General features: G+C 40.4%; 1 protein-coding gene and 1 pseudogene across 1 annotated transcript in view; one reads left to right on the forward strand and one right to left on the reverse strand.

The window, feature by feature from the left end:
* The window catches only part of LOC148013493 (uncharacterized), a 60,075-nt gene extending 41,030 nt beyond the window's left edge, over positions 1-19,045 (reverse strand). Inside the window, exon 1 of the mRNA XM_087667812.1 lies at positions 18,598-19,045. Coding sequence (XP_087523938.1) covers positions 18,598-18,889 — 292 coding nt within the window. The 5' untranslated portion in view covers positions 18,890-19,045. The remainder of the gene's footprint in view (positions 1-18,597) is intronic.
* Positions 19,046-19,655: 610 nt separating this feature from the next.
* Positions 19,656-21,570, forward strand: LOC148013494 (uncharacterized; annotated as a pseudogene).
* The last annotated feature ends 836 nt before the right edge of the window (positions 21,571-22,406 follow it).

The raw sequence follows: 22,406 nt of genomic DNA on the forward strand, positions 1-22,406 counted from the left end.
GACAAGGTTGCCCAGGATTTACTGTCTTAGTTTAAGGAACCTAAGGTGTTTGTTAATTTGGGTTAACAAGGTATAAACCCTAACCCAAGGAAGGAGGGTAAACTAGCAACACAACTTATAAAACCCTCAGGGGATCTTGCCAAGTCGCAATTGATCCCGAATCGAATGCTGGATGCGTTCGGAGAGAAGGATTCACACCTTAGCAGTTGGCCAAACAAACGACCACTGGATTAATTGTGTTTGTACAGTTAGGAGCACTGTTTATACTTCTTTGTTCAATGAACTAAAGATGGAAAAATAATTAATGCTTCAGATTGAAGGCCTGGAGGGAGAGACAGCGTCAATTACCCCCGACTGTCTGCCTGACCCTATCCAAGGGGGTTGTTAGCCACGCAGGGTACGTGGACCGAACCCGCTGCAAGAGGTCTCTCCGTGGGTGCTACTTGGAGCAGGAGGACACTTGGAAGCCAGAAGGGGTTCTGGCCGTCGATCCCTTGCGTCCGGGTCCTGCACAAGAGGCCGACGTGACTCGAGATTGGATCTCAAGGCCTCCATACTAGTCTACGGGCGGAAACTTGGATTAGTAATCCTTGAGGATTGCTGGATTGTTTTCGGGCGGATTATGAATTAGCCTTTGGATAGATTATGGATTAGCCTTCGGGCTAGATTATATGATGTATTCCAAAGACTCATAAATAAGATCAATTGTTGAAAAGGAACTTGTTTGACATTGTTTTTCTATGTCAGTGCTAAATTATGTGAAGGAATAGGTGAATAATTGGCTAATTAAGAAAGTTGTTTTTGCGTGTCAAACTAAGTGTGATAGGTAATTAGATAACTAAAGCAACCCTGAGGAAAGTGAGGTGGATGTGGCCATGGGTCCGTCCTATGGATGGGTGGTCCCGGTTGGCCGAAAACTTTTCTCGAAGAAATTTGGCAGCAAGGAACGATGACCTAGAATCTAGGATACTACAGTCCTAATTTATGTTGTTTTAGGGAAACGGAATGGAACTATGCCTTATGGGCAGAGAGGTCGAGCCTTGCATCTCTCTCGTTTCCCATTCTCCTTAAACCAAGTGCAGCATAAATCCGCTTCGACCCTGACATTTCTGCGTAAAGTAGTTCGCCTGGGGTTCGACGCTAGCTACCATTCTAGGAATTTGACCACTAGGAAAACCCTGATTCAGATCGGTTCTAAGTGGGAACGGCCGGAATGCTTCTGCTTTGTGGCAGACTCGGAAAGACCTAGATCGCAAACCCCGTGACATTCCGTGAGAGTGCTGGGCGGTGCTTTTTGGACTCTATTTCTAATGGGCTGCTAAAACGTGTCCTACAAGTGAACAGGTGGGCACGTTACATTGTGACACGGGGAAGTCGTGTCACATCTTTAAATATTGGCTAGTGTCAAGGTCACCGTACCCGGGGTCGTCGTGATGGGACTTACACAACAAGGGTCAGCGCGACATGGGACAGCACGACACAATTTCTTTGGGGCACTGGATCTCCTCTCCTACTTCCGTGAGCACTCCTTCACTCCAAGCAAGAGTTGCTCTAATACCAAGTGTGATGCACCTACACTCGTTCACTCACTCAACATGACACAGAAAGGTAACACAATATGTGGGAGCAATGTATACTCTTGTATTATTCAATGAAAGAAATGATACTACATAGGCACATCCTAGGACTACACCCTCGTGATGTCGCACATATGAGGGTTTACCACTAGGTATAGGGAATCATGTGTGGAGTGGAAACCAAGCAGAGCTTAGAGTCACTACTACTCCCTATATAGGTGTTTCTAGTGGCAACACCATAGTATAGCTACAAAGCCCTTACAAGGGGGAAGGCAAGTTGCTCCATGCAAGGATATCCCTCAAAGCATCATGGAGAACAAGGTTCTTGCCAATGGGAGAGGGGGATCCACTACAGGAGAAGGAATTGGTGCCTCAAAACCAACAACTAGCTACTCATGAGGAAGCCTTGAATGTAGGCTTATCTTCGATGGATACCTCCACCATTGGTGGTGGGAGTCCACTTCACATCCAGCTTCAACAAAAGGTAGAGAGTGGAGGCTCATACAACATTGGAGAGGCAATCCTCTCTCTCAAATCCCCGGTCATATGCGTGGGTTGATTGCCTTTCTAAGAGAAAGGCAACGACTTCCAGACATTGAGATTGCGCGCATGGTGATCAAGTGCAATCTTACATCCAATGTCCTAAAGCAAGAGCAATGAAAGAAGATGGTAAAAGCCATTGCCAATATGGGTCCATGTGAAGGATGAAGAAGATTAATGAAAAGCAGGCGATTGGTAGATCCCTTGATCCTAGTTGGGCTATATGGATAAAATATGGTTGCTTCATTCTCACCAACAAACGGAGTAATCGTAAGAAACAGAACACCATCAACATACTTGTTTCATGTCCACTTAGCGTCTACTTTTTGCGGTCTATAGACACCAACAAGAGGGGGGAAAAGACAGCAGGCACCTTCATCTACTGCCACATTTGACAAGCTATCATTGAGAAGTACATTTGTCATTGTCTTTTTAAATTTGTTTCTTTTATAATCTTGCGTTTTGTTTTATAGTTTAATAATCATGATTCATGAAGCCTTGGCCCTCTCTCTCTACCTCTCTTTCCCCCAAGCCTCTCATTCTCTTAAAGTCGATTCTTGAATCTTTAGCAACTCAAGAGTCAATTCTCTTTTCCTCTCCCTGAGTATCCTCGTTTGTGATTGTATGCAAGCCCATTTAAGGTGCAAGATATTACCGACAATGCATCCAATTATCAATGCATGGGTCGTTTGCTTGAGACCGAGTTTTCTAAATTTGTGTGGACTCCATGTGCAAGTCATTGTTTGGACTTGCTCGTGGAGGACATCGAGAAGCTCAAGTCAGTGACGAGTGTGGTCCACAAAGCAACATCACTTGCGATCTTTTTCACTATAAAGACAAAGATTCTTGCAATATATTGCGAGCATAGCACACTTGAGTTGAAGAAGCCTTCTACAACTTGTTTTGCTTACATGTGGTTATTATTGAAGCACCTTTATGGGGTGCGGTCCGGTCCTATACCAAACAACGGTGTCCACTCTATGGAATGAGTGGTATGAGCATGAGACAAAGGGGGCCAAGCCATGCAACGCTTGTACCTCAATGAGCAGTTTTGGCAAAAAGTCTGTGCCATTGTTATTATTGTGACTCCTTTTATAGGGTGTCATGTATGAGTGACTACGAGGGGTCCACCATAGACCTTCTCGTTCACTTTTTTAGAGTTGCCCTGGTGGAGGCACACGCTTGCAAGGTGATCACAGAAACATTGTGTGCACATGTTCTACAAATAGTAGAGAGGAGATGGACATGGATATATAAGCCTATTCTTGGTTTTGCAACATTGGTACATCCGGCCTACAAGTTGCCAGCAGAGAGCTCCATTTGGACCAGCTTGCGTATTTGACTTGTGTGGTCTCCATGGATAACCACAATGTAGCGCTGGAGGAGATAGGATGCTAGCAAATCAAAGAGAGCATATGGCATTTACTTCTCCCACTTGTTGGAGAAGAGAGCCACTTGTGAAGCCTCTCTTTTGGTGGCAAAATTTTGGATATGCATTGGAGACTCTTCAATCCTTGGCCATGAGAGTCATTGCTCGCGACTACTCTTAAGTGCATATGCGAGAAACCAAAGTGTCTATTCACACGAAGATTCACAATCGACTTAGAACATAACTAGAGCAGCTTGTCTATTGCTGCACTCACTTACGCATGATGAGGGCCATGAGAAGCATGGATAGTTTAAAGCTAGTAAACAGTTAAATATCAATTTTAAATTATGATTCATAAATTTAAAATGATAAGTCAAGTATAAATTTAATGATAAGTCAAGTATTAATTTGTATTACTTGTTGTATTACTATTAAAATGATAAGTCAAGAATGATAAATTTAGTATTTGCAATCTTATGTGCATTGTGGAACCAACCTTCCTCCTCATATAGAGTGGTAATAACCTAATTTAATAGTAATACAGCAAGTAATTAATTCACATATTAATTGAAATGCATACTTTACCACTTCAATCTTAGACAATGGACAGCTTGTTGGCTCCAAAATTACTGCTCCTTCTGATATTTCTTTATCTTTTATTGCAAATGGATGAAATCGACTAAGATCCTCTGACCTCCTCTTCTAATCCAAGTGTCTCTTACTATAAAAACTGACCAACAAGCCTCCAAATCAATTTGCCCCTTGGTTTGCTGGGGGATTGGCCTTCAATTGTTGGAATTCAAGTCCTAGGCATTCAATTCTGAACACGCATCCTGAAATGGTTGTTAAAACCCTAATTTTTACTATAAATTAGGATTTACAATAGAGATTTTTCAATATCTCTACCTCTGATGACTCAAATGGCTAGATTTTGTTGAGATAACTTGAGAGATGGCTGAAAAATGAGAGAGAATGCTGTATAGAGAGAGAAATTTCAGAGTTTCATTGTGAGAAAGGCTGAAAAAATGCTACTACCTTGCTTAAACAGCCATGGAAGCTCTCATGAGCTTAGGACCACTAGAGAGGTTGTTGCCCCCTTCTCTATGCTGCCATCTACACCAAAAAGACCTTGGGCTGCTATCACCTACACCGAGAGGCCTCCAAACTATTGTCACCTACTACTATAGGACTAGTCCCTAGTGGCTGCAAATCACATCAACAGCATCTTCTTTTCCCTAACAACCTCCTCTCTCACAATGGCTAGAATAGACTTCCATCAGTCCCCAAAAACGTTTTTTCCACTTGCATGGGCAAGTTTTGCTAAGTGACAGCCTTCTAATCCCCTTTTTCAACATAATCCAGCTTATTAATTTAATTTTCAAAATATTAATTTTACAAATTAGTTTAATAATTATTATAGTGTCCAAAAAAATAATTTCACTAGCCACTAATTAAATTGAAATTTGTCTCCCAAGTATGCCTAAATAGTTATTAACCCTTAGACTAGCATTCATTAATTAATCAATTCCTAGTCTCTAGTGTCACAATTGGCATTAATGGCCAATAAATTGGTCTAGGCCCAAATCTGACACTGGGCACCACCTAGTACCTATCGGACATAACTAATTACAACTTTTGCATTTGGCATCAACTAATATCTTGGGGTCTTGGATCCCACACTCTGAAATAATTAACTTGCACTACAATGTGCCAAAGAATTTATTGCTACTACTAGGAATACATGTTGGCATCGTAGTCAAACAAGTACACCTATTGCCAAAGAATCCATTGCCACTATTGGGAATACATCCTAGCATCGTGGTCAAACAACATGTGCACCTATTGCTTAATCGTGCTCCTGCCCTCTGCATGTTTGAAATTCCAGTAACTCAAACCAGTTATAATCCACACACATGAATGATAATCACTGTTAGAACCATAAGAGATGCATCCATATACCAAAACCCAACATTGCTTTGACCACCAAGGCATTGTAATGCATAAACTGAGTAAAAACAACACCTCATAGCAATGATGTACCACATGATAGTCATGTAAAGTGCACATCAGATACAAACCATATATAACTTATATAATTATATTTCTTTTGCATGATTTGCAAAGTACATTGCATACCATCCATGTATTCCATACATGCCTTGCAAATGTACATCACATCAAAATGTACATTTCATGTATTCCATACATGTCAATAACCTTGCAAATATATAGTTTTTGAGCCTAGGTATAAACCATACACATTTGCATACGGACTCCAATGACTAATAAATAGAGTAGTGATCTTAATGGCAAAAAATACTATAACCGTACAGTTTCATGGATACAAATCAAGTACATCCGAGATCCACTAAATAATTGAGCTGTCCATCACTTGTAGAGGAGTGGAGATGCAACCTCCCCATTGAACATCAGGCAATACTCTCGACCTTCTATGCTCTGCTAAGCCTGAAAGAGTCCAATCTAAATTCGGCTCTAACTAAAACACATGAAGGTAAAGTGCAACATTGAGAATGATCTACCAATTCACCGTCCTCCATCTAGTTGCATTCTTTCATAGGTAAAACAATGTTGAAGCTTCACCAAGAAGCACATGGAAACTTTACCTCTTAACTTTACTTGCCTTGAAACCTCCACTAGGCTCTAGCCCTTAGTGCATAGATCCTTAAAACAATCACATTGCTACAATTCTATCTTAACCAATATGAAACCTCGCATCCAATCGACTAGCCCATCATGTATACCTGACATGCTAAAAGCACCAAATGCATTACGAAACATTCTTATTTGCATACTTTGGATTATTGCACTATGATTGTGCATGGAAATTTGCACACTACCAGCCATACCAAGATACATTTTCCCATACATTGCATATATTGATAGCTACACTTTCCTCATGACTAGCACTATATGGAGCATTTGCATAACAAGGATTAATACCATGAGTCCCAAACACAATGGGTTGCAATGTGCATATAAGCATTGCTAAACTTGCCGCTTTGTGCCCCAACATCATGCCAACATTGCTATACATGGGTTTATACATATTATCAGCCATACTTGAATACATTGAACCTTGCACACCACGCATTGGTTGCTACATACCATAAGTTATGCTATACATCCCCGTATGCAGTCCCTAACCCATCATAGCATGGAAACTAGTGATACCACCAAAGTACCCTGGTTGCCCCATAATTCCACGCATGCTCTATTGTCCAAAAAGCATTGGATTGGAACTTTCAAGTTGGCCTTACATATGCATCAATTCCCCCACTCGCATCGTTTGCTTATGCTCACTACCCACATTTGGAACATCATACTACTATATTGACTCCTCCTTCAATGCATCTTACTGTCTGGGAGCTCTTGAAGACAATTTCCTCTTCTTACTTTTGTTGCCCTCCTTTAAGCGGTTCAAAAGGTGAATAAACTCATTTATCAATTGCCTCTCAAATGATCTTTAAACTCGTCATCAAATTCCTCTCTCTCTTGTTAGTCATATCCTTCAAGAGACGTAGAAGAAGCCACACTTTGGTCTAAACCAACATTTCAGCTTACTTTCCATACTGCGTGCCTTGTCCAAGATCAAGCATTCCATTTCCCCCTTCATCATACGAATTCTCAAACTAGGAAGTATCATCACTACTTGATCCCATTTCACTATCTAAAGACATTATCGCCATAATGCCCAACTGAATACAATGTCAAAACTAGAGTAAAGCTTTCAACCTTCAATCAAGTGCCTCAAGCCAATCAAGTCAAGGGATTATATGGTATCCTGGTAATGGAACCTTGAAACCAGCCTTCTTCCTCAAATAGGGTGGTAATAACCTGACTTAGCAATAATTACAGCAAGTAATTAATTCACATAAATTGAAATGCACACTTTACCACTTTAATCTTGAACAATGAATAGCCTATTAGTCCTAAAACTGGCACACCTTTCGGTATTTCTTTATCTTTTATTGCAAATGGATGAAATACAACTAAGAACCTCTAATCTCCTCCACAAATCCAAGTGCCTCTTGCTGTGAAAACTAACCAGCATGCCTCCAAACCAATTTGCCCCTTGGTTTGCTTAGGGATTGGCCTTCACCCTGCTCCTAAAAAAACGAATTAAGCCCCAAATCTGATATAGGTTGGCTAGCCTCTTGAATCTCCCTAAAATTCTTTAATTTTAGTTGCTAGAATTCAAGTCCTAGGTCTTTAATTCTGAGCACACATTCCGAAATGGCTATCAAAACTCTAATTTTTGCTGTAAATTAAGATTTACAATAGAGATTTTCCAATATCTCCACCTCTAACAATTCAAACGGCTGGATTTTATTGAGATAGCTTGAGAGATGGCTATAGAATGAGAGAGGATGCTTTAGAGAGAAATTTCAAAGTTTCATTGTGAGAAAGGCTGAAAATTTGTTGCTATCTTGTTGAAACAGCCATGAAAGCTCTCATCAGCTTAGGACCACTAGAGAGGTTGCTGCCCTCTTCTGTATGCTGTCCTCTACACCAAAAGGACCTTGGGCTGCTATCACCTACACCTAGAGGCCTCCCAACTATTGTCGCCTACTATAGAATTGGTCCCTAGTGGCTGCAAAACACATCAACAACATCCACTTCTCTCTAATAACCTCCTCCTCTCTCACATGGCTAGAATAGACTTCCACCAGCCCCAAAAAAGTTTTTACCACTTGCATGGATAAGTTTTGCCAAGTAGCAGCTTTCTAATCCCATTTTTCAGCATTATCCAATTGAAAATTAATTTAATAATTATTATAGTGCCCAAAAAAATAATTCCACCAGCCTATAATAAAATTGGCTCGTCCAACTTGTCTCCCAAGTATGCCTGAGCAATTATTGACCCTTAGACTAGCGTTATTTAATTAATTAATGCCTAGTCTCTAATGTCACCATTAATATTAGTGACCACTAAATTGGTCTAGGCCCAAATCTAACACCACTTACCACCTAGTATTTGTCAGACATAACTTAATACAACTTTTGCCTTTGGCACGAACTAATATCTTGGGGCTTGGATCCCACACTATGAAATAATTAACTTTCACCTCACATGTGCAAATCACATTCGCACATTTGATTGACATTTAATCAAATGCTAAGCAAAGCAATAAAATTTCACGTACTTGTGACACATGGTACAAGTGAATGTTAATACATTCACGTTAAGGAGTGGCGGTCTTTGGAGTGTACATAAGGAGGTTGATAAGGAGGACAACATCATCTTTGCGAGCTCTATAGAGCACTTGTAGCAGTAGACACTCGAAACACTAGCAATCAACGTGCTCGTAGGCGAGGAGTTCAAGTAGGTGGTAGCAAGGGCATGGTCATTCGAACCCCTTCGACATCCACAAGGAGTGGTTTAAGTGACTTGTAGATATATGTGAGGCAAGGCTCTGGTAGCTCTCATCCCATACCTTATGATGATATCCCTCCCATATCTACACAGCCACTGCCTAGGGAGCCATCATCTTGATGAGAATGTCTCACTATCCGATACCAAAGAGTTAGCTTTAGAGTCTCTTGATGAGCACTCAAATGGTTTTAATAATGATGATGATGATAGTGATGCCTCATCATAGACCTCTCTCTTTTTTCTATAATTGTATCCATTGTGATCCATGTATTCACTATCATATATATTGTTATATCGCTTGTTGCACACATAGTTGCCTCCATACTACGTGGAGAACATCGAGAAGCTCAAGTGGTGAAGAGAGTGGTCTGCAAAGCTACATCCATTCTAATTCACAGTAAAGATAAAGGTGCTTGGGATGTATCGTGAGGATAGCACACTCGAGTTGAAGAAGTCTTCTTCAACTCAATTTACTTACATGTGGTTGTTGCTCGAGCCAAAACAATGGTGTCCACTTTATGAAATGAGTGGGATGAGCATGAGACACAGGAGGCCAAAGCCATGAAGCACTTATATCTCAATGAACAGTTTTGGCAAAAAGTCTATGCCATTGTCATTGTCGTGACTCCCTTTTATAAGGTGTTACACACGAGTGATTATAAGGGATCCACCATGGGACTTCTCATTCACTTCTTTAGAACGGCATTGGTGGAGGCACATGCTTGCACAGTGATCACAGAGACAACATGCACATGTTCTAGAGATAACAACAAGGAGATGGACATGGATGCATAAGCTCGTCCATGGTTTTGCCACATTGGTATATCCGGTCTACAAGTCACTAGTAGTCATGAACGATAGAGCGCTTTGTTTGAACCAGCTTGCTTATTTGACTTGGGTGGTCCCTCCAGATGGCCACAATGCAATGTTGGAGGAGCTAAGATGCTATATGGATTAGAGAGGGCATATAGCTTTTGCTTCTTCCACTTGTTGGAGCAAAGTCACTTGTGCAGCATCTATTTTGATGGCAAAACTTTGGATACGCGCTAGAAGCCCTTTGATCCTTAGCCATGAGTATCCTTGATCAAGATTGCTCTTCGGGTGCACATGAGAGAAACCGACGTGTCTATTCTCTCATACACACGAAGATTCACGATCGGCTAGGCACACAACAATTAGAGTAGCTGGTCTATTGCTGCACTAACTTACATATGATAAGTTTTATGATGGGCATGGGTAGTCCAAAGCAAGAAAACGCTTAACCATAACATTTTAAGTTTATTGTTTTAAAGTTTATAGTTTATACTTTGCAATTTAAAATTCACCATTTACAATCTTATGTGCATTGTGTAGGTGAATGTTGATACATTCAAGTTGACTAGCAACATTCTTCCGAGTGTACATTAGGAGATGGATAAGGAGGAGGAGATGATCTTTGCAGAGCTCATTAGAGAGCTTATAGCAACAAATACTTGTAACCCTCGCAATCAATGTGCTCGTGGGCAAGTAGTTCGAGTAGGTGGTAGCAAGGGCATAGTCATTCGGTCCCCCTTCGACATCGAGAAGAGGTGGTTCGAGTGGCTTGCAGACATATGTAAGACGGGGCTCTAGTAGCTCCCATCCCGTACCTCATGATAACATCCCCTCCTTGCCTACACAGTTGGCATCTAGAGAGCCATCATTTGATGATGATGGTAACCTCACCAGTGAGGAGTATAAGAGTGTCTCATCATCTAACGCCAAGGAGTCATCTTCAGACTCTCTTGATGAGCACTCGAATGGTTCTAATGATGATGATGATGAAAGCGATGCCTCATCATAGTCTAGACTCTATAGATTCATAGGTCTCTCTTTTTTTTGTATCTACTATCATTGTATCCACATGCCACTACGATCATTATCCATGTATATACTAGACTCTAGTTGTATCACATGTTGCACACAACACATGCAATCGCAAGGGCCAACCTCATGTATTCATATTATTTTGTAATGAAATGGCCATTTCCACTTTAAACATGTGCTCTATCATTTAATAATTTATGGTTTCTTTTAATATCTAGTTTTCTTTTTGTACTAATATCGTACCGTACCTTATAAAATCATAAAGTACCATTTGATACTATATTTTATAGTACCATACCATATTGTACCTTTCAAACTGACAAATATGGTTGCACATATAATCGCAAGAACCTAGCATATGCCAATTTTGGCTTCTAACCTTATATATTCATCTTATTTTGTAATGGCATTGCTATTTTCACTTTAAATATGTATTTTATAATTCATAGTTTTTTGTAAAATCAAGTTTTTTTTCATACTAATATTGTACTGTATTTAGTGGTCTGTTTCCAGTCATCACCCCTACTATTTTAGAGGTCTCCATCTAATACATCATCATAGCACCTGATTAACCTGTGTTTTCAGCATCTGGTGTCAGGCGTCAAGCTGCTGACATTTCTTTTGCCGCAATACTTGCAATTTTGCTCTCCACCAAGCCGCCTACATTAGCAAACACCTCTCCTATTATCACATGACAGTTCTCTACCTCGAATGATCAATTTGCAGACTTCTCTGGTAGTACACTGCTACATTCACCAAATTTCAGCCTCCAACTACTATGTTTTGGTGACCAGCCTGCTGCCTTTCATTATTCAACACTCTCTTATCTCTAACTAGTGGTTACAGCACCCGTGATCTGTCTTCAATGAAAGTGCCTCTCTGACAGTGACCACTCTAGCCTTGAACATTCTATACACTCTTACATTCATTCACTGCATATTCATCTTCTTCAGAGTTCTTCTCTCTCTATTCGTATTTGTGTTGTTTGCATTTTGAGTTTTGAGTTTTGTGTTTTGCATTCAGGGTTTGAGTTTGCACGTCATTGTCTGTGTCTTTGTGTTTCTGTCGTGGTCATACACTCCATGTTTCCTTATTGTAAACCCTAGCAGTCTCTTCACAATGTTCTCTCTTTCTATTCTCATATTATAAAGAAATCAATTGTTCTTATTGCATAGTAAATAATGTATGTGTACACATACATCTTTCATGATCTTGTGAGAGTGTGAACCACTTTTTCACTCTTTAGTTGATTGTACTAAGCTCTTCCCTAAAGAACTTGGGTTGAGCAGAAACAAATTCATTTTGGGGATTGTCCATCTTCAACCCTTAGTCATGTCTCCATTACTTTTACATTCCATGGCCGTAATTTTTTGAATAGTTGTCATATTCAGCTTTACATCTTTGTTCTCTCCGTTTCTTATAATATTAAGTCTTGAATACAAACAAATATTATAATTGTTGAGCATACTACATTGCTCAAGGCGTTTACACAATACTCCTAGAGGTTTGGGTGACTGGTCTACTAACACCATTCCATTCGTACTTTATACATCCATTCCCAAGTCTCCTCCTACACCCCTACCTAGGACCTTTTTCCCACCTCAATATAAGTTACATGGCAGAGACCTGCCTATGGCCATGCACGATGGTGGCCACACACTGAAGCTAGCACCCTTGGGGTACACTAGACTAGTCTCATATTACTTAACACGTTTAGTTCCTTAGCCTAATGAGTCAGACCCATAGGTTACTTTGTCCTTAGTCTTTCTTTCTTTTTTCTTCATTCATTTAGCTTTATTTTTTTGTTTTGTTTTACTTGGAAGCATCTTACTCTAAAGCTCTGTTTTGCATATTCTAATCTCTTTTAAAAGATTCTATATTTCAATATAGGACTAACATGCAGGTTTGCACGGTTCTTCTTGGGCTGAAGACAATGGATGTTCATTGTTCTTTCATAGTCCCATCTACCTTGGAGACTTACTTTTCTACCAACATGGAGTTTTTCCCTCCCAAGGCAAATTTCTTGGCATCTCTCTTGATGCTTCCATGGTGGTGACTTCTACATTACTTCTCCCACTGGGGTGCTTCATCTTCATTCTTCATCATGGTTTTCGGCACCACATAAAGACCGACATCAAGCTCCTCTTCCTCCTCCATCATCAACATCCATGGTTAAGAAAGGGCTCCTACCCCATAGTGACACGAGATGGCTATTTTCTACCTCCCCATAGTGACATGGGATGGCTATATTCTAGCTTTCCATCCCAATTCTAGCCTATCCTCAAAGCATCCCAATCCTGTCTCCATGTTAGAGCCCCTCCAATGGTGATAGGGAATGGCAATTCTAGTCCTCGTCTCCATTCCCAAAAACCATCCCATATCACTATGTCCTACCCTTCATTGATATTCTACAGGTTTCAACATTTGCCTTCAACATTGGCCTCCCTTCCCTGTTGTACCTCCCCTTTGCATTGCATGATCATTATCTTTGTGAAAGGACGCTTGGGCAAGTGAACACCGCCATACTTCTTCACCCTCTTTTCTCTTCTACCTTGTACTTCGTCATTTGACATCAACACCCACAAGTAATCGAGATAGCTTGTTTATTTTGTGATGTGGCGGATCTAGCCATCCCTTTTCATTCTCCCCCTAGGGTACAACTACTTACTACAATAAAAACCTTATTGAAATCCATCCCGAAAAAGAAACAAAAAAGTTTAATGTGGTTCCATCCACCTTTGCACAGGTCCCGGTAAGCCATTGGGCAACCGACCAGCACCCTTTGTTTGATGCCTTGGCGTTTCTAGGGTGATCACTTAGGCTCCATTGGTAAGATAACCATCACCTCTGTAGTCTTAATGGGCCATTGGACAACTAACATACACCCTTGGTCTGATGCCCTAGCTACTATGGGATCTAAGGGTGAAAATGGACTTGAGCTTTTTTTCCAATCCCTTTTTGGTTCCAATTTTTGGCTTGAGAGGGGGTGTTGAGCTAAAAATACATTACAAATTGATTAGCTCTTATAAACAACCTGAAAACATGTAATTACCAAACTTTCGTTAAAAAAGAAACACATTCCTAGAGAGTTTTTGTGTCCCATAAGCCAAACCCTAATTTGGGAGGAGGAGAATCTACTTATCTATAAATGGACAGCCTGCCCACCATTCAGCCCATCCTGCAATGCAAATTTCAACCATCAACCTTCTCCAACTACTACTATCACGGGGACATGAAATTTTTGGATGCTTTGCTTTTGCTATAAACGTTTGATTAATTTAATAATCAAATGTGTAATGTTGTTATACACATGTGATATGCAAGCAAATAATTCATGGTCATAAGCCAAGGACCCTGAGAAAGCATTGGGTGTCAAAGGCAAAAGTTGCAACAAGTTAAGCCAACTAGGTTATGGGTGACAATTGGTGTTAGCTTGGCCCTAGAATAATTAATTGGCCAATAAGTGTTAGTGGGGTGACACTAAGGACCATGAATTATTAATTTATTAATTAATGCATGTCCAAGGGTCAATTAAGACTAGGGACCACTTGGGGTTGCAAATGGCCTAGCCAATTAAATTATGGATGGACACACCCAACTTTGGGCAAGGTCAGAAGGGCTGAATTAATTTTGAAATTTAATTAAATGGCTGAAAATTGCTGAAAAATAACATTAGAAAGCTATCACTTGGCAAAAATGCCCATACAATGGGGGAGAAGGCAATTTGGGGGCTATAGAGATTCATTCAAGCTATGGGAAAGAGAGAGAGGAGAGTCTGTTGATCAATTTATGCTGCCATGGAGAACCTTCTGGGACTGCCAACTGTATCAAGAGACCCAACAGGAGCAAGCGACGGCAGATTTGGCCTTCTTAGGTGTCATGAGGACATATATTTTTGAAACCTCATTTAGCATGTGGATTAATTTTTAATCACATGGTTAAGTAAATGTTGCACATGTGAGGTGTAACTAGGGTTAGAGTAAATTTACGAGCCCAAGACCCAAAAAAATCATGGGATGTCAAAGACAAAAGTTGTCATAAGTTATGCCGCACAAGTATTTGGTGCCAGTTGTTGGCCTAGGTCATTCATTTGGCCATAAGTGTTAGTTGGTGACACTAGAGAAGTGGCGTTTAATGCTACCTAACACCAATCTGATGGTCAAAGATGGCGCAGAGACACTCGAGAATTGAAGTTTCCTAGCCAATTTAATTATTGGCTAGTCTGATTATTTTTCAAGACATCGAAATAATTATTAGATTAATTTTCTCTATTTAAAGGCTGAAAATTAATATTTAATTATGAAAAATACTGGAAAAACCATTTGGGAAGGCTGCCACTTGTCAAAAATACCCATGAAGACTGAAAAACGTATTTAGAGGCTGGAGAGGCATTTTTATAAATTCAGCCTGCAAGAGAGAGGGAAGGGAGGATGCTGGTCTGATTTGTAGCCGTTGTAGGACCGTTTGAGACTGTCAAGGGCAGGAGAAGACCAATCAACAACAGGAGACAGCATCTACAGGCTGTTGAGACAGGGCAACAATAGTAAGCAATTGACTTTTTTCAATTATTTGCATCTACAAGCTGTTGTGGCAAGGCAACCAGCTACATTTGACTGATTTTCAGTCATTCTTCGCAACAGAACTTTGAATTTTCTCTCTCCGGCTTTCCCTCTCATCTCCCAACCATTTCTCAGTCTTGCTTCAATGATGTTAGCATTTGGACCCCTAGAGGCTGAGAAATTTCAGATTTCTCTGTTGTAAACCCTAATCTGCAACAGAAATTAGGGTTTAGCAACAGCCTCAGGAAGTATGCTAGAAATTAGAAGCTCCAAGACTTGGATTCAACAGAGCTGAAGCTGTTTTTAGCCTATTCAAGTGGAGGGACCAACAAATAATTCAATTTGGGGCATTTTCCATCTCCATCAAAGTGGGTGAAGGCCAATTGATTGCCCAAATCAAGGGGCAAATCAGATTAAAGACTTGCTAGTGATTTTGAACAGCAGGGGGAGTTGGAATACCAAAAGGGATTGGGAGAATCCCATTGTAAATCAACTAAATCTTCAATAAAGCTAAGGAATACCGAAAGGAGCACCAATTTTGGGGCCAATCGGGTGTGCTTTGTCCAAGATCAGTAAGTGAATTTATATTTTCAGATTTGCACTAATTGTTTGCTGCTATAATTAAGTTGTAATCGGGGATTTACCACCTATCCACAAAAGAAAGGCTGGTTTCACTAGGAGCAAGAGACAGAAACCAAGGATTGGTGGATAGCATTTATTGCACTCCCTGGCAGTATATGAGAACATCCAGGCTAATTCAGACAAGGCAACAGCCATCTAGGGTTTTCTTGCATGAAACCTCGGAAAATTTTCTCTCTATAGCATTCTCTCACCTTCTCCAATCTATTCTCGGCAGATCTCCGCCAAATTTGGTGGACAACAAAGGAATTTCTGCTCTAAACCCTAATTCACAACAAAAATTAGGATTTACCAACCACCTTTGAACCCATGTCAATAATTGGAGGCATTGAAGACTGAAATAAACAGGTGGAATTCAAGGAATTACCAAATATTTTAGATGTCAACCCATCCCATTTGATTTGGAGCAGCATTTGGCCAATCAAGGGTCCCACCAATTTTTACAAGTCTTAAGTGAAGATCAAGGGACAAATTGCCCAAAAGACTTGCTGATCATTTATGACATCAAGGGGCATTGGAATCAAATGAGAAAATTAAGAAATCTCAATTGTACTCCATCCAATTGCGATACAAGATAAAGAAAAACCACAAGGGGTGCCAATTTTGGGGCCAACAAGGTGTCCAATGTCTAAGATTGTATGGCAAAGTGCGGATTTCAGTTTTTGTGAATTTGTTAATTGTTGTAATTAAGTGCTTAATCAAGTTTTCACCACCCTCTCTGAGAAGGAAGGCTATTTTCAACTACCATGGTGATCCTTAATTAGCACCCATCAGCCTAGCAACCCATCCAACCTCTGTTTCACTCCAAATTGTTGTTGTTTTCTGTTAGCAATATAGTCAGTTCATCTGCGAGTCTAGGCTATGCCGGACATTACCAAGGTATTTAGGCTTTTTATTTTGGTCATCTTGATGATTATTTAGGCATGTATTGCCGGCCTACCAGCATTAAATGTTGGCTGACCTGCTGACATTTATGGCACTATTTTGGCCTATATATCGAGGGGCTCCCTCCTAAGTCAATCATTCATCACCTACAAGTTCTGCTAGAGAGAGGGAGTCAATGCTATTGCCTACGCAGCCAGTTACTCACTGTTGTACACGACTGTATTGTGTTTGGTATATGGATTCCATTTCCCAAGCATTCTTCTAAGTTCTCTTCTTTGTAGCGTTATGTGTTTTTCTGTTTTGTCCTTGTGTTCAGCAGTTTATTTCAGCATTTGTTTATGCTTCCATTGTTGCATCCACTTTTAACATGGTATCAATGAGTCTAGGCTATGCCAAACATTACTAGGGTATTTAGGCATTTTATTTCGGTCATCTGGATGATTATTTAGGCATTTATTGCTGACCAACCTGCTGCCATTTATGGCACTATTTTGGCCTATGTATTCAAGGCTCCCTCCTCAGTCAATCATTCATGACCTACATGTTCTGTTGGAGAGAGGAAGCCGGTGCCATTCCCTACACAGCTAGTGTCTCACTATTGTACGCAAGTGTATCATATTTGGTACATGGATTCCATTTCCCGAGCATTTTTCTTAGTTCACTTATCTGCAGCGTTCCTTTGTGTTTTCCTCTACTGTCCTTGTGTTCAGCAGTTTATTTCAGGATCTGTTTATGCTTCCATTACTGCATCCACTTCTGACATTTTCTTCTCTAGCTGTTGTCAAGGTCATCTGCCAACTGTCACCTTACTCTGTCAAAGCTGATGTAGCAAGACCACTTATTCAGAGACTGATTGCAGATGTGTGCACTGGTTCTTACAATAGGTTTCTAAACCCACATTTCAGGATACAATTGACATGTCGTGAACTTATGGCAGAGGTATAACAGACACACATTACCTATAGTTCCTGCCGCGCGAACTTTGGAGTTTGTTAGTATATACAAAGTTTGCAATGTGTGGCATCAGCAGTTCAAATAGCCTTGATTGCACAATTTAAAAAAATCAGCAATAGATTAAAATAGTCATAATGTATGCCACTGTTAAGCAAGACACAAAGTTGACATCTGTGTGTGACTGCTAGGGGAGCAAGGAATGACTGTACAGAGCGAACTGCTGCATGAGGGGAGGCAAACCCCCCCCCCCCCCCCCCGCTTTTGTGGCTGTTTGAGTGTGTGTATCTTATCTCGAGGGGAAAAAAACAAAACTTACATGGTCTGTTATAGAATGCGAGGTCTTTTGCACAAAGCTTCTTGGCTTCTCCAATATTGCCTCATCCAAACTTTCACTGAGCATCATTACCATACTTTTTATTCTCACTTACAAACTTCTAGGTCTTGACAAGTAGGACTCACAGTGCAACGTAGAACCTAATGCATTTCCTTAGAGCTAGAGATGGGTCAAGTACAACAACTTGTCAAGGCAGGACGAAACAATTCAATTCATGTTTAAAGGCCAACTTTCAAAATCAGCCACCACTTGGCACTGACAGAAACAATAGACCCCACTGAGCAACTCTCTCCTTTTCTTTGTAATAGGAACTGTAATAATTACCGTGAACGAAAAAAATACAAGAGCCACACACACACACACATTACATACATTGCACACAAATTACACTCTACACACTGTAATTACCCAGCTTACAACCAAATTACACCCCCGTCATCTCTCTCTTTGTGTGTGTGTGTGTGTGCGCGCGCACGTGCGCAAGTGTGACTCTCTCTCACCTCTGTGAGCTGTCTCGAGCAAGAACGACGACAACAAAGCACTAAGGCCAGAGGAAGAATTCGTTCCAACACCCGCACAGCCCGCTCTTCCGACATGTCCGTTAGCCTCCCGTTGCGGAGAAGGTTGTAGGCAGCAATGGCTGGATGTCCAGAGCTGCTCATGGATCCTGCTGCTGTTGTTGCTGCTGCTGCCAGGTCTAATCATGGCGATGGCAGGAGCAGAGACGCAACTCAGCTTGCATTGCAGGTGAGGCCCTAGAAAGAGAGCCCCTCTCGATGTCCCAAATACCATTTACCATCCTTGATGTTGGGCAGCAGCTGCACCACTGGACAGGAGAATATGAGAGAGAGAGAGAGAGAGAGAGAGAGACTGAGCCTACCCGATCAGTTACTTCCTTACACAGTACACTTTCTCTAATCAAGAAAGGCACACCTCTTGGCCTAAACACTCCTCAAGACTATCTCGCCCTTCATTCAATCAAGGGGAGAGTTGGGATCCACCGTTGAAAAGGCACCACGCGTCTAGAAGAGATCTCAGACGCTGAAACGGATGTCTATGTGGCCAAAGTAAACTAGGTCAAAACAGTAAACTAGGCCAAGAAATCGGGTATTCCTTTTTGTTTTTCGAGATAGATCGTGGAATGGGTTATATTAGAGGCTATTGATGCAATTTGGTTTTATTTAGCATGGTAGTCTATTGGTTTGATAGGTGCTATACTTTTAGTCCTTAAAAATTTCGAGTCCTAGTAAATTAGGCAAATGTATGTGGGATAGTTTTGGGCAAAAGGGCTCGTAGAACGATTTCATTCGAGTTTCTGCAAATTTGGATGGGTTGAGAGGTTGAATACAAAGCAATAAGGTGAGCCTAAATGATTTATAATTTATGCGCTTATTGAAGAAAGATTGAGATGCACAAGTTCTTACAGCATGGTATTTTGTGATTTTGCTACTAGTTTGGATAGATGGGAGATGCTTGCTCATTGCAATGCACTTGTTTGGATTGATGGGAGATGCTTGCTCATTGCAATGCACTTGTTTCATATCTACTTTGCTAGATGATGGACCATAATGGAGGAATTGTTAATGACTTTGAATTCGAAGAATACTCCGAACATAATAATAGCAATCCATCAAGCAATGATCAGGATGTTGCAGAGATTTTACAGTGCGGTGGTCAAAGGCCTAATGTAGCAACCCATGGTTCGTTGAGCCCATTTCTTTATGTGTCACCTAAATATTTCACATTTGACAGGGAAAGCTACAAGCTCATGGAGCTTGATATTCAAGGTATCATGGCAATAACAGTAGAGACTTTGAAAGCACATGATACAAGAGGCTTGCTCGATTTGAAAAGGTGGAGACGAATGAGGGATGACATGTGCTTGGTGCAAAATAAGGATAGTAGCACAATCAATTATGCTTGAAATCATCACCTTTTACAAAGATTGCTTACATCGAAGGTTGGGAAGATATTGTTTAACAATTCATCGCCATGGCCCAGATGGACATTATCAAGGTGTTACTGCCACAATCAATGCAATCAAGCTACAATGGTGCACTGACATGAGAAAGCATGGTATTCCTATTCCTTATGTGCGTGAGATAGTGAATGCATGCGATTGTAAAAATAACAACAAGAAAGTCACGTATGGTGCCTCTCGTCTTTTGCCTTGTGCTAAGAAGGACAACAAAATACAACCATGCAAAACAACTTTGACAAATAGGACCCATGTGGAGGAGAGCTTGATTGATATAATCATCAAGCACAAAGTCAGATTGGTTTTACTCCACACCTCAAAGAACAATGCCATGCTCAAGACAGTTGTTGAGTATGTATGCCATCGAGGTGGAAGGACTGAATGAAAGGGAGATAATATCCGAAGATTGAGGAAATCAAAAAAGTGTGGCTGTCCATTCAAGGTACATGTAGAGTACATTGATGGTGTCGATGAAGTGACCATTTTATTATGGGCAACTCATGATGGGCCTATTCCTGGTACACGTACGGACCTATATCACTTACTTATGTATCCAAGAGTCATTCAATGTTGCACAGACGACTTCTTTGATGTGGGCATATGTCGTCATGTTGCAAAGATGTCGATTTCCAAGGAAAATTTTCATATACAAAACTCTACATTGCTGGATCGGGTAACCTTTTGATTTTTCATGATCCCGAAGGAAGTTCAAATGTTGTCACATCAAATGCGCAACCAAGGTGAATTGTAAATAGTATATTTGTCTACAAATGTTTCTATGTACGTGAATCATACATTAATGGTCACAACATTTTTTTGTGAATAGAAAAGCTCTCGAGTGATGATTGGATGGCAATGTATGCGGAGGCTCTAAAATTGAGGGCACAAAACAAGGTTTATGTATACAATTTAGGGTTATCATAAACATTGCGTATGCAAGAAAGATTGCTATCATAAATATCCAATGTGCTCACTATAAGATACTTGCATATGCATTTGTGCAGGTGTTGTATGTACAACCTTATACTCCAAATGCATCAGATGAAAAGGATAGGCCATTCATTCTCATCATTCAAGATAAATGGATGTTAGAAATGGCAGTTCGCTTCTCCCCACATAATGCCTGGGTGCTTGATAGCACTTTCAAAACTAATGTATTTGGCCTTCCATTGTATGCCCCCATTTCTACCAAACCAACATGGTAATGGGATTCCTATTTGGCTTATGTTATGCACAAATGACCCTGGCACAAGTCGAGAATTTGGCTTTGGAACTAACACTAAAGATGGTATTCTCTAAAATGAATGTTGTTCGTCCTAAAGCCATTGTTATTGACAAATGTTCACAAGAGCTTGAAGCAATCCCAAAAGTCGTTAGTGAAGATCCACATTGCTTCGAGAAAGATCAACAAGGATGCCAAGTGCAGACTTCTTGCCATGTTCTCTTATGTTGGTTTCATGTAAAAAAAGCATGGGTGAAGAACTTACTTCCATAGGTATGACTTTGTGATTTTAATATCATGCAAGTTTTGTTTTTGGTATGGAATTGATCTCTCTCATAATTAGGCAATGATATCTTTGTTATGGCATGCTTGTATAGGTTCGAGAAGGCATGAGAGATGTTATATATAGCTCAATGACGAGTTTGATGCATGCTTCTATAGAGGTAGAATTTGATGTGAAATATCAAGGGTTATTGCAACAATTCTCCTCCCATCTGAATGTGCAACGCTATGTGTCCAATGGATGGTGTGCAAAGACTTGCATATGGCGAAGAAGATGGCCTAAGTTTGGTCATCTCTTCCAACATGGAAATGTGGACACAAAAAATTTTGTTGAGAGGCTATGGCAATATGTCAAATATACTCTCTTGGATGCAAGAATAAATAGGTCATTGCTTCGTGCCCTTGTGGGGGACTCTCATACAAGGACTCGTATGGGAGGAACATTACTTGAATTTTTCAAACAAAAGCAACAAATAGGTAAATGTTGATCCCCACTTATTCCTCTTTTTTACTATTCAATGACTGTGCAATTAAAATTTTCAAATTTTCCTTTTGTAGTGGACTCGACTTGTTTTATTATGTATGGTACAAGCAAGAGCCACAAATCTAGATTGGCCGCAGGGGAGATGATATTACAAAGGTATAAGAAAGACCAATCAACTCTTTAAGTCATGAATGAGCTTTCAATGTGATTCTAAGTACAAAGCCCTTCTACTCCCTCTCAATGGTACAATGTGAGTTTGCAATCCAACTACTGCAAATGCCCAGATTAATCTTCAAAATGCAAGCATTTATATGGCATTCGCCTTATACTGAAAGAGTACTTT

This window comes from Lygodium microphyllum, chromosome 26, assembly GCF_053477565.2.
Source record: "Lygodium microphyllum isolate KBCC chromosome 26, Lygodium_microphyllum_v1.1.10, whole genome shotgun sequence".
NCBI lineage: Eukaryota > Viridiplantae > Streptophyta > Polypodiopsida > Schizaeales > Lygodiaceae > Lygodium > Lygodium microphyllum.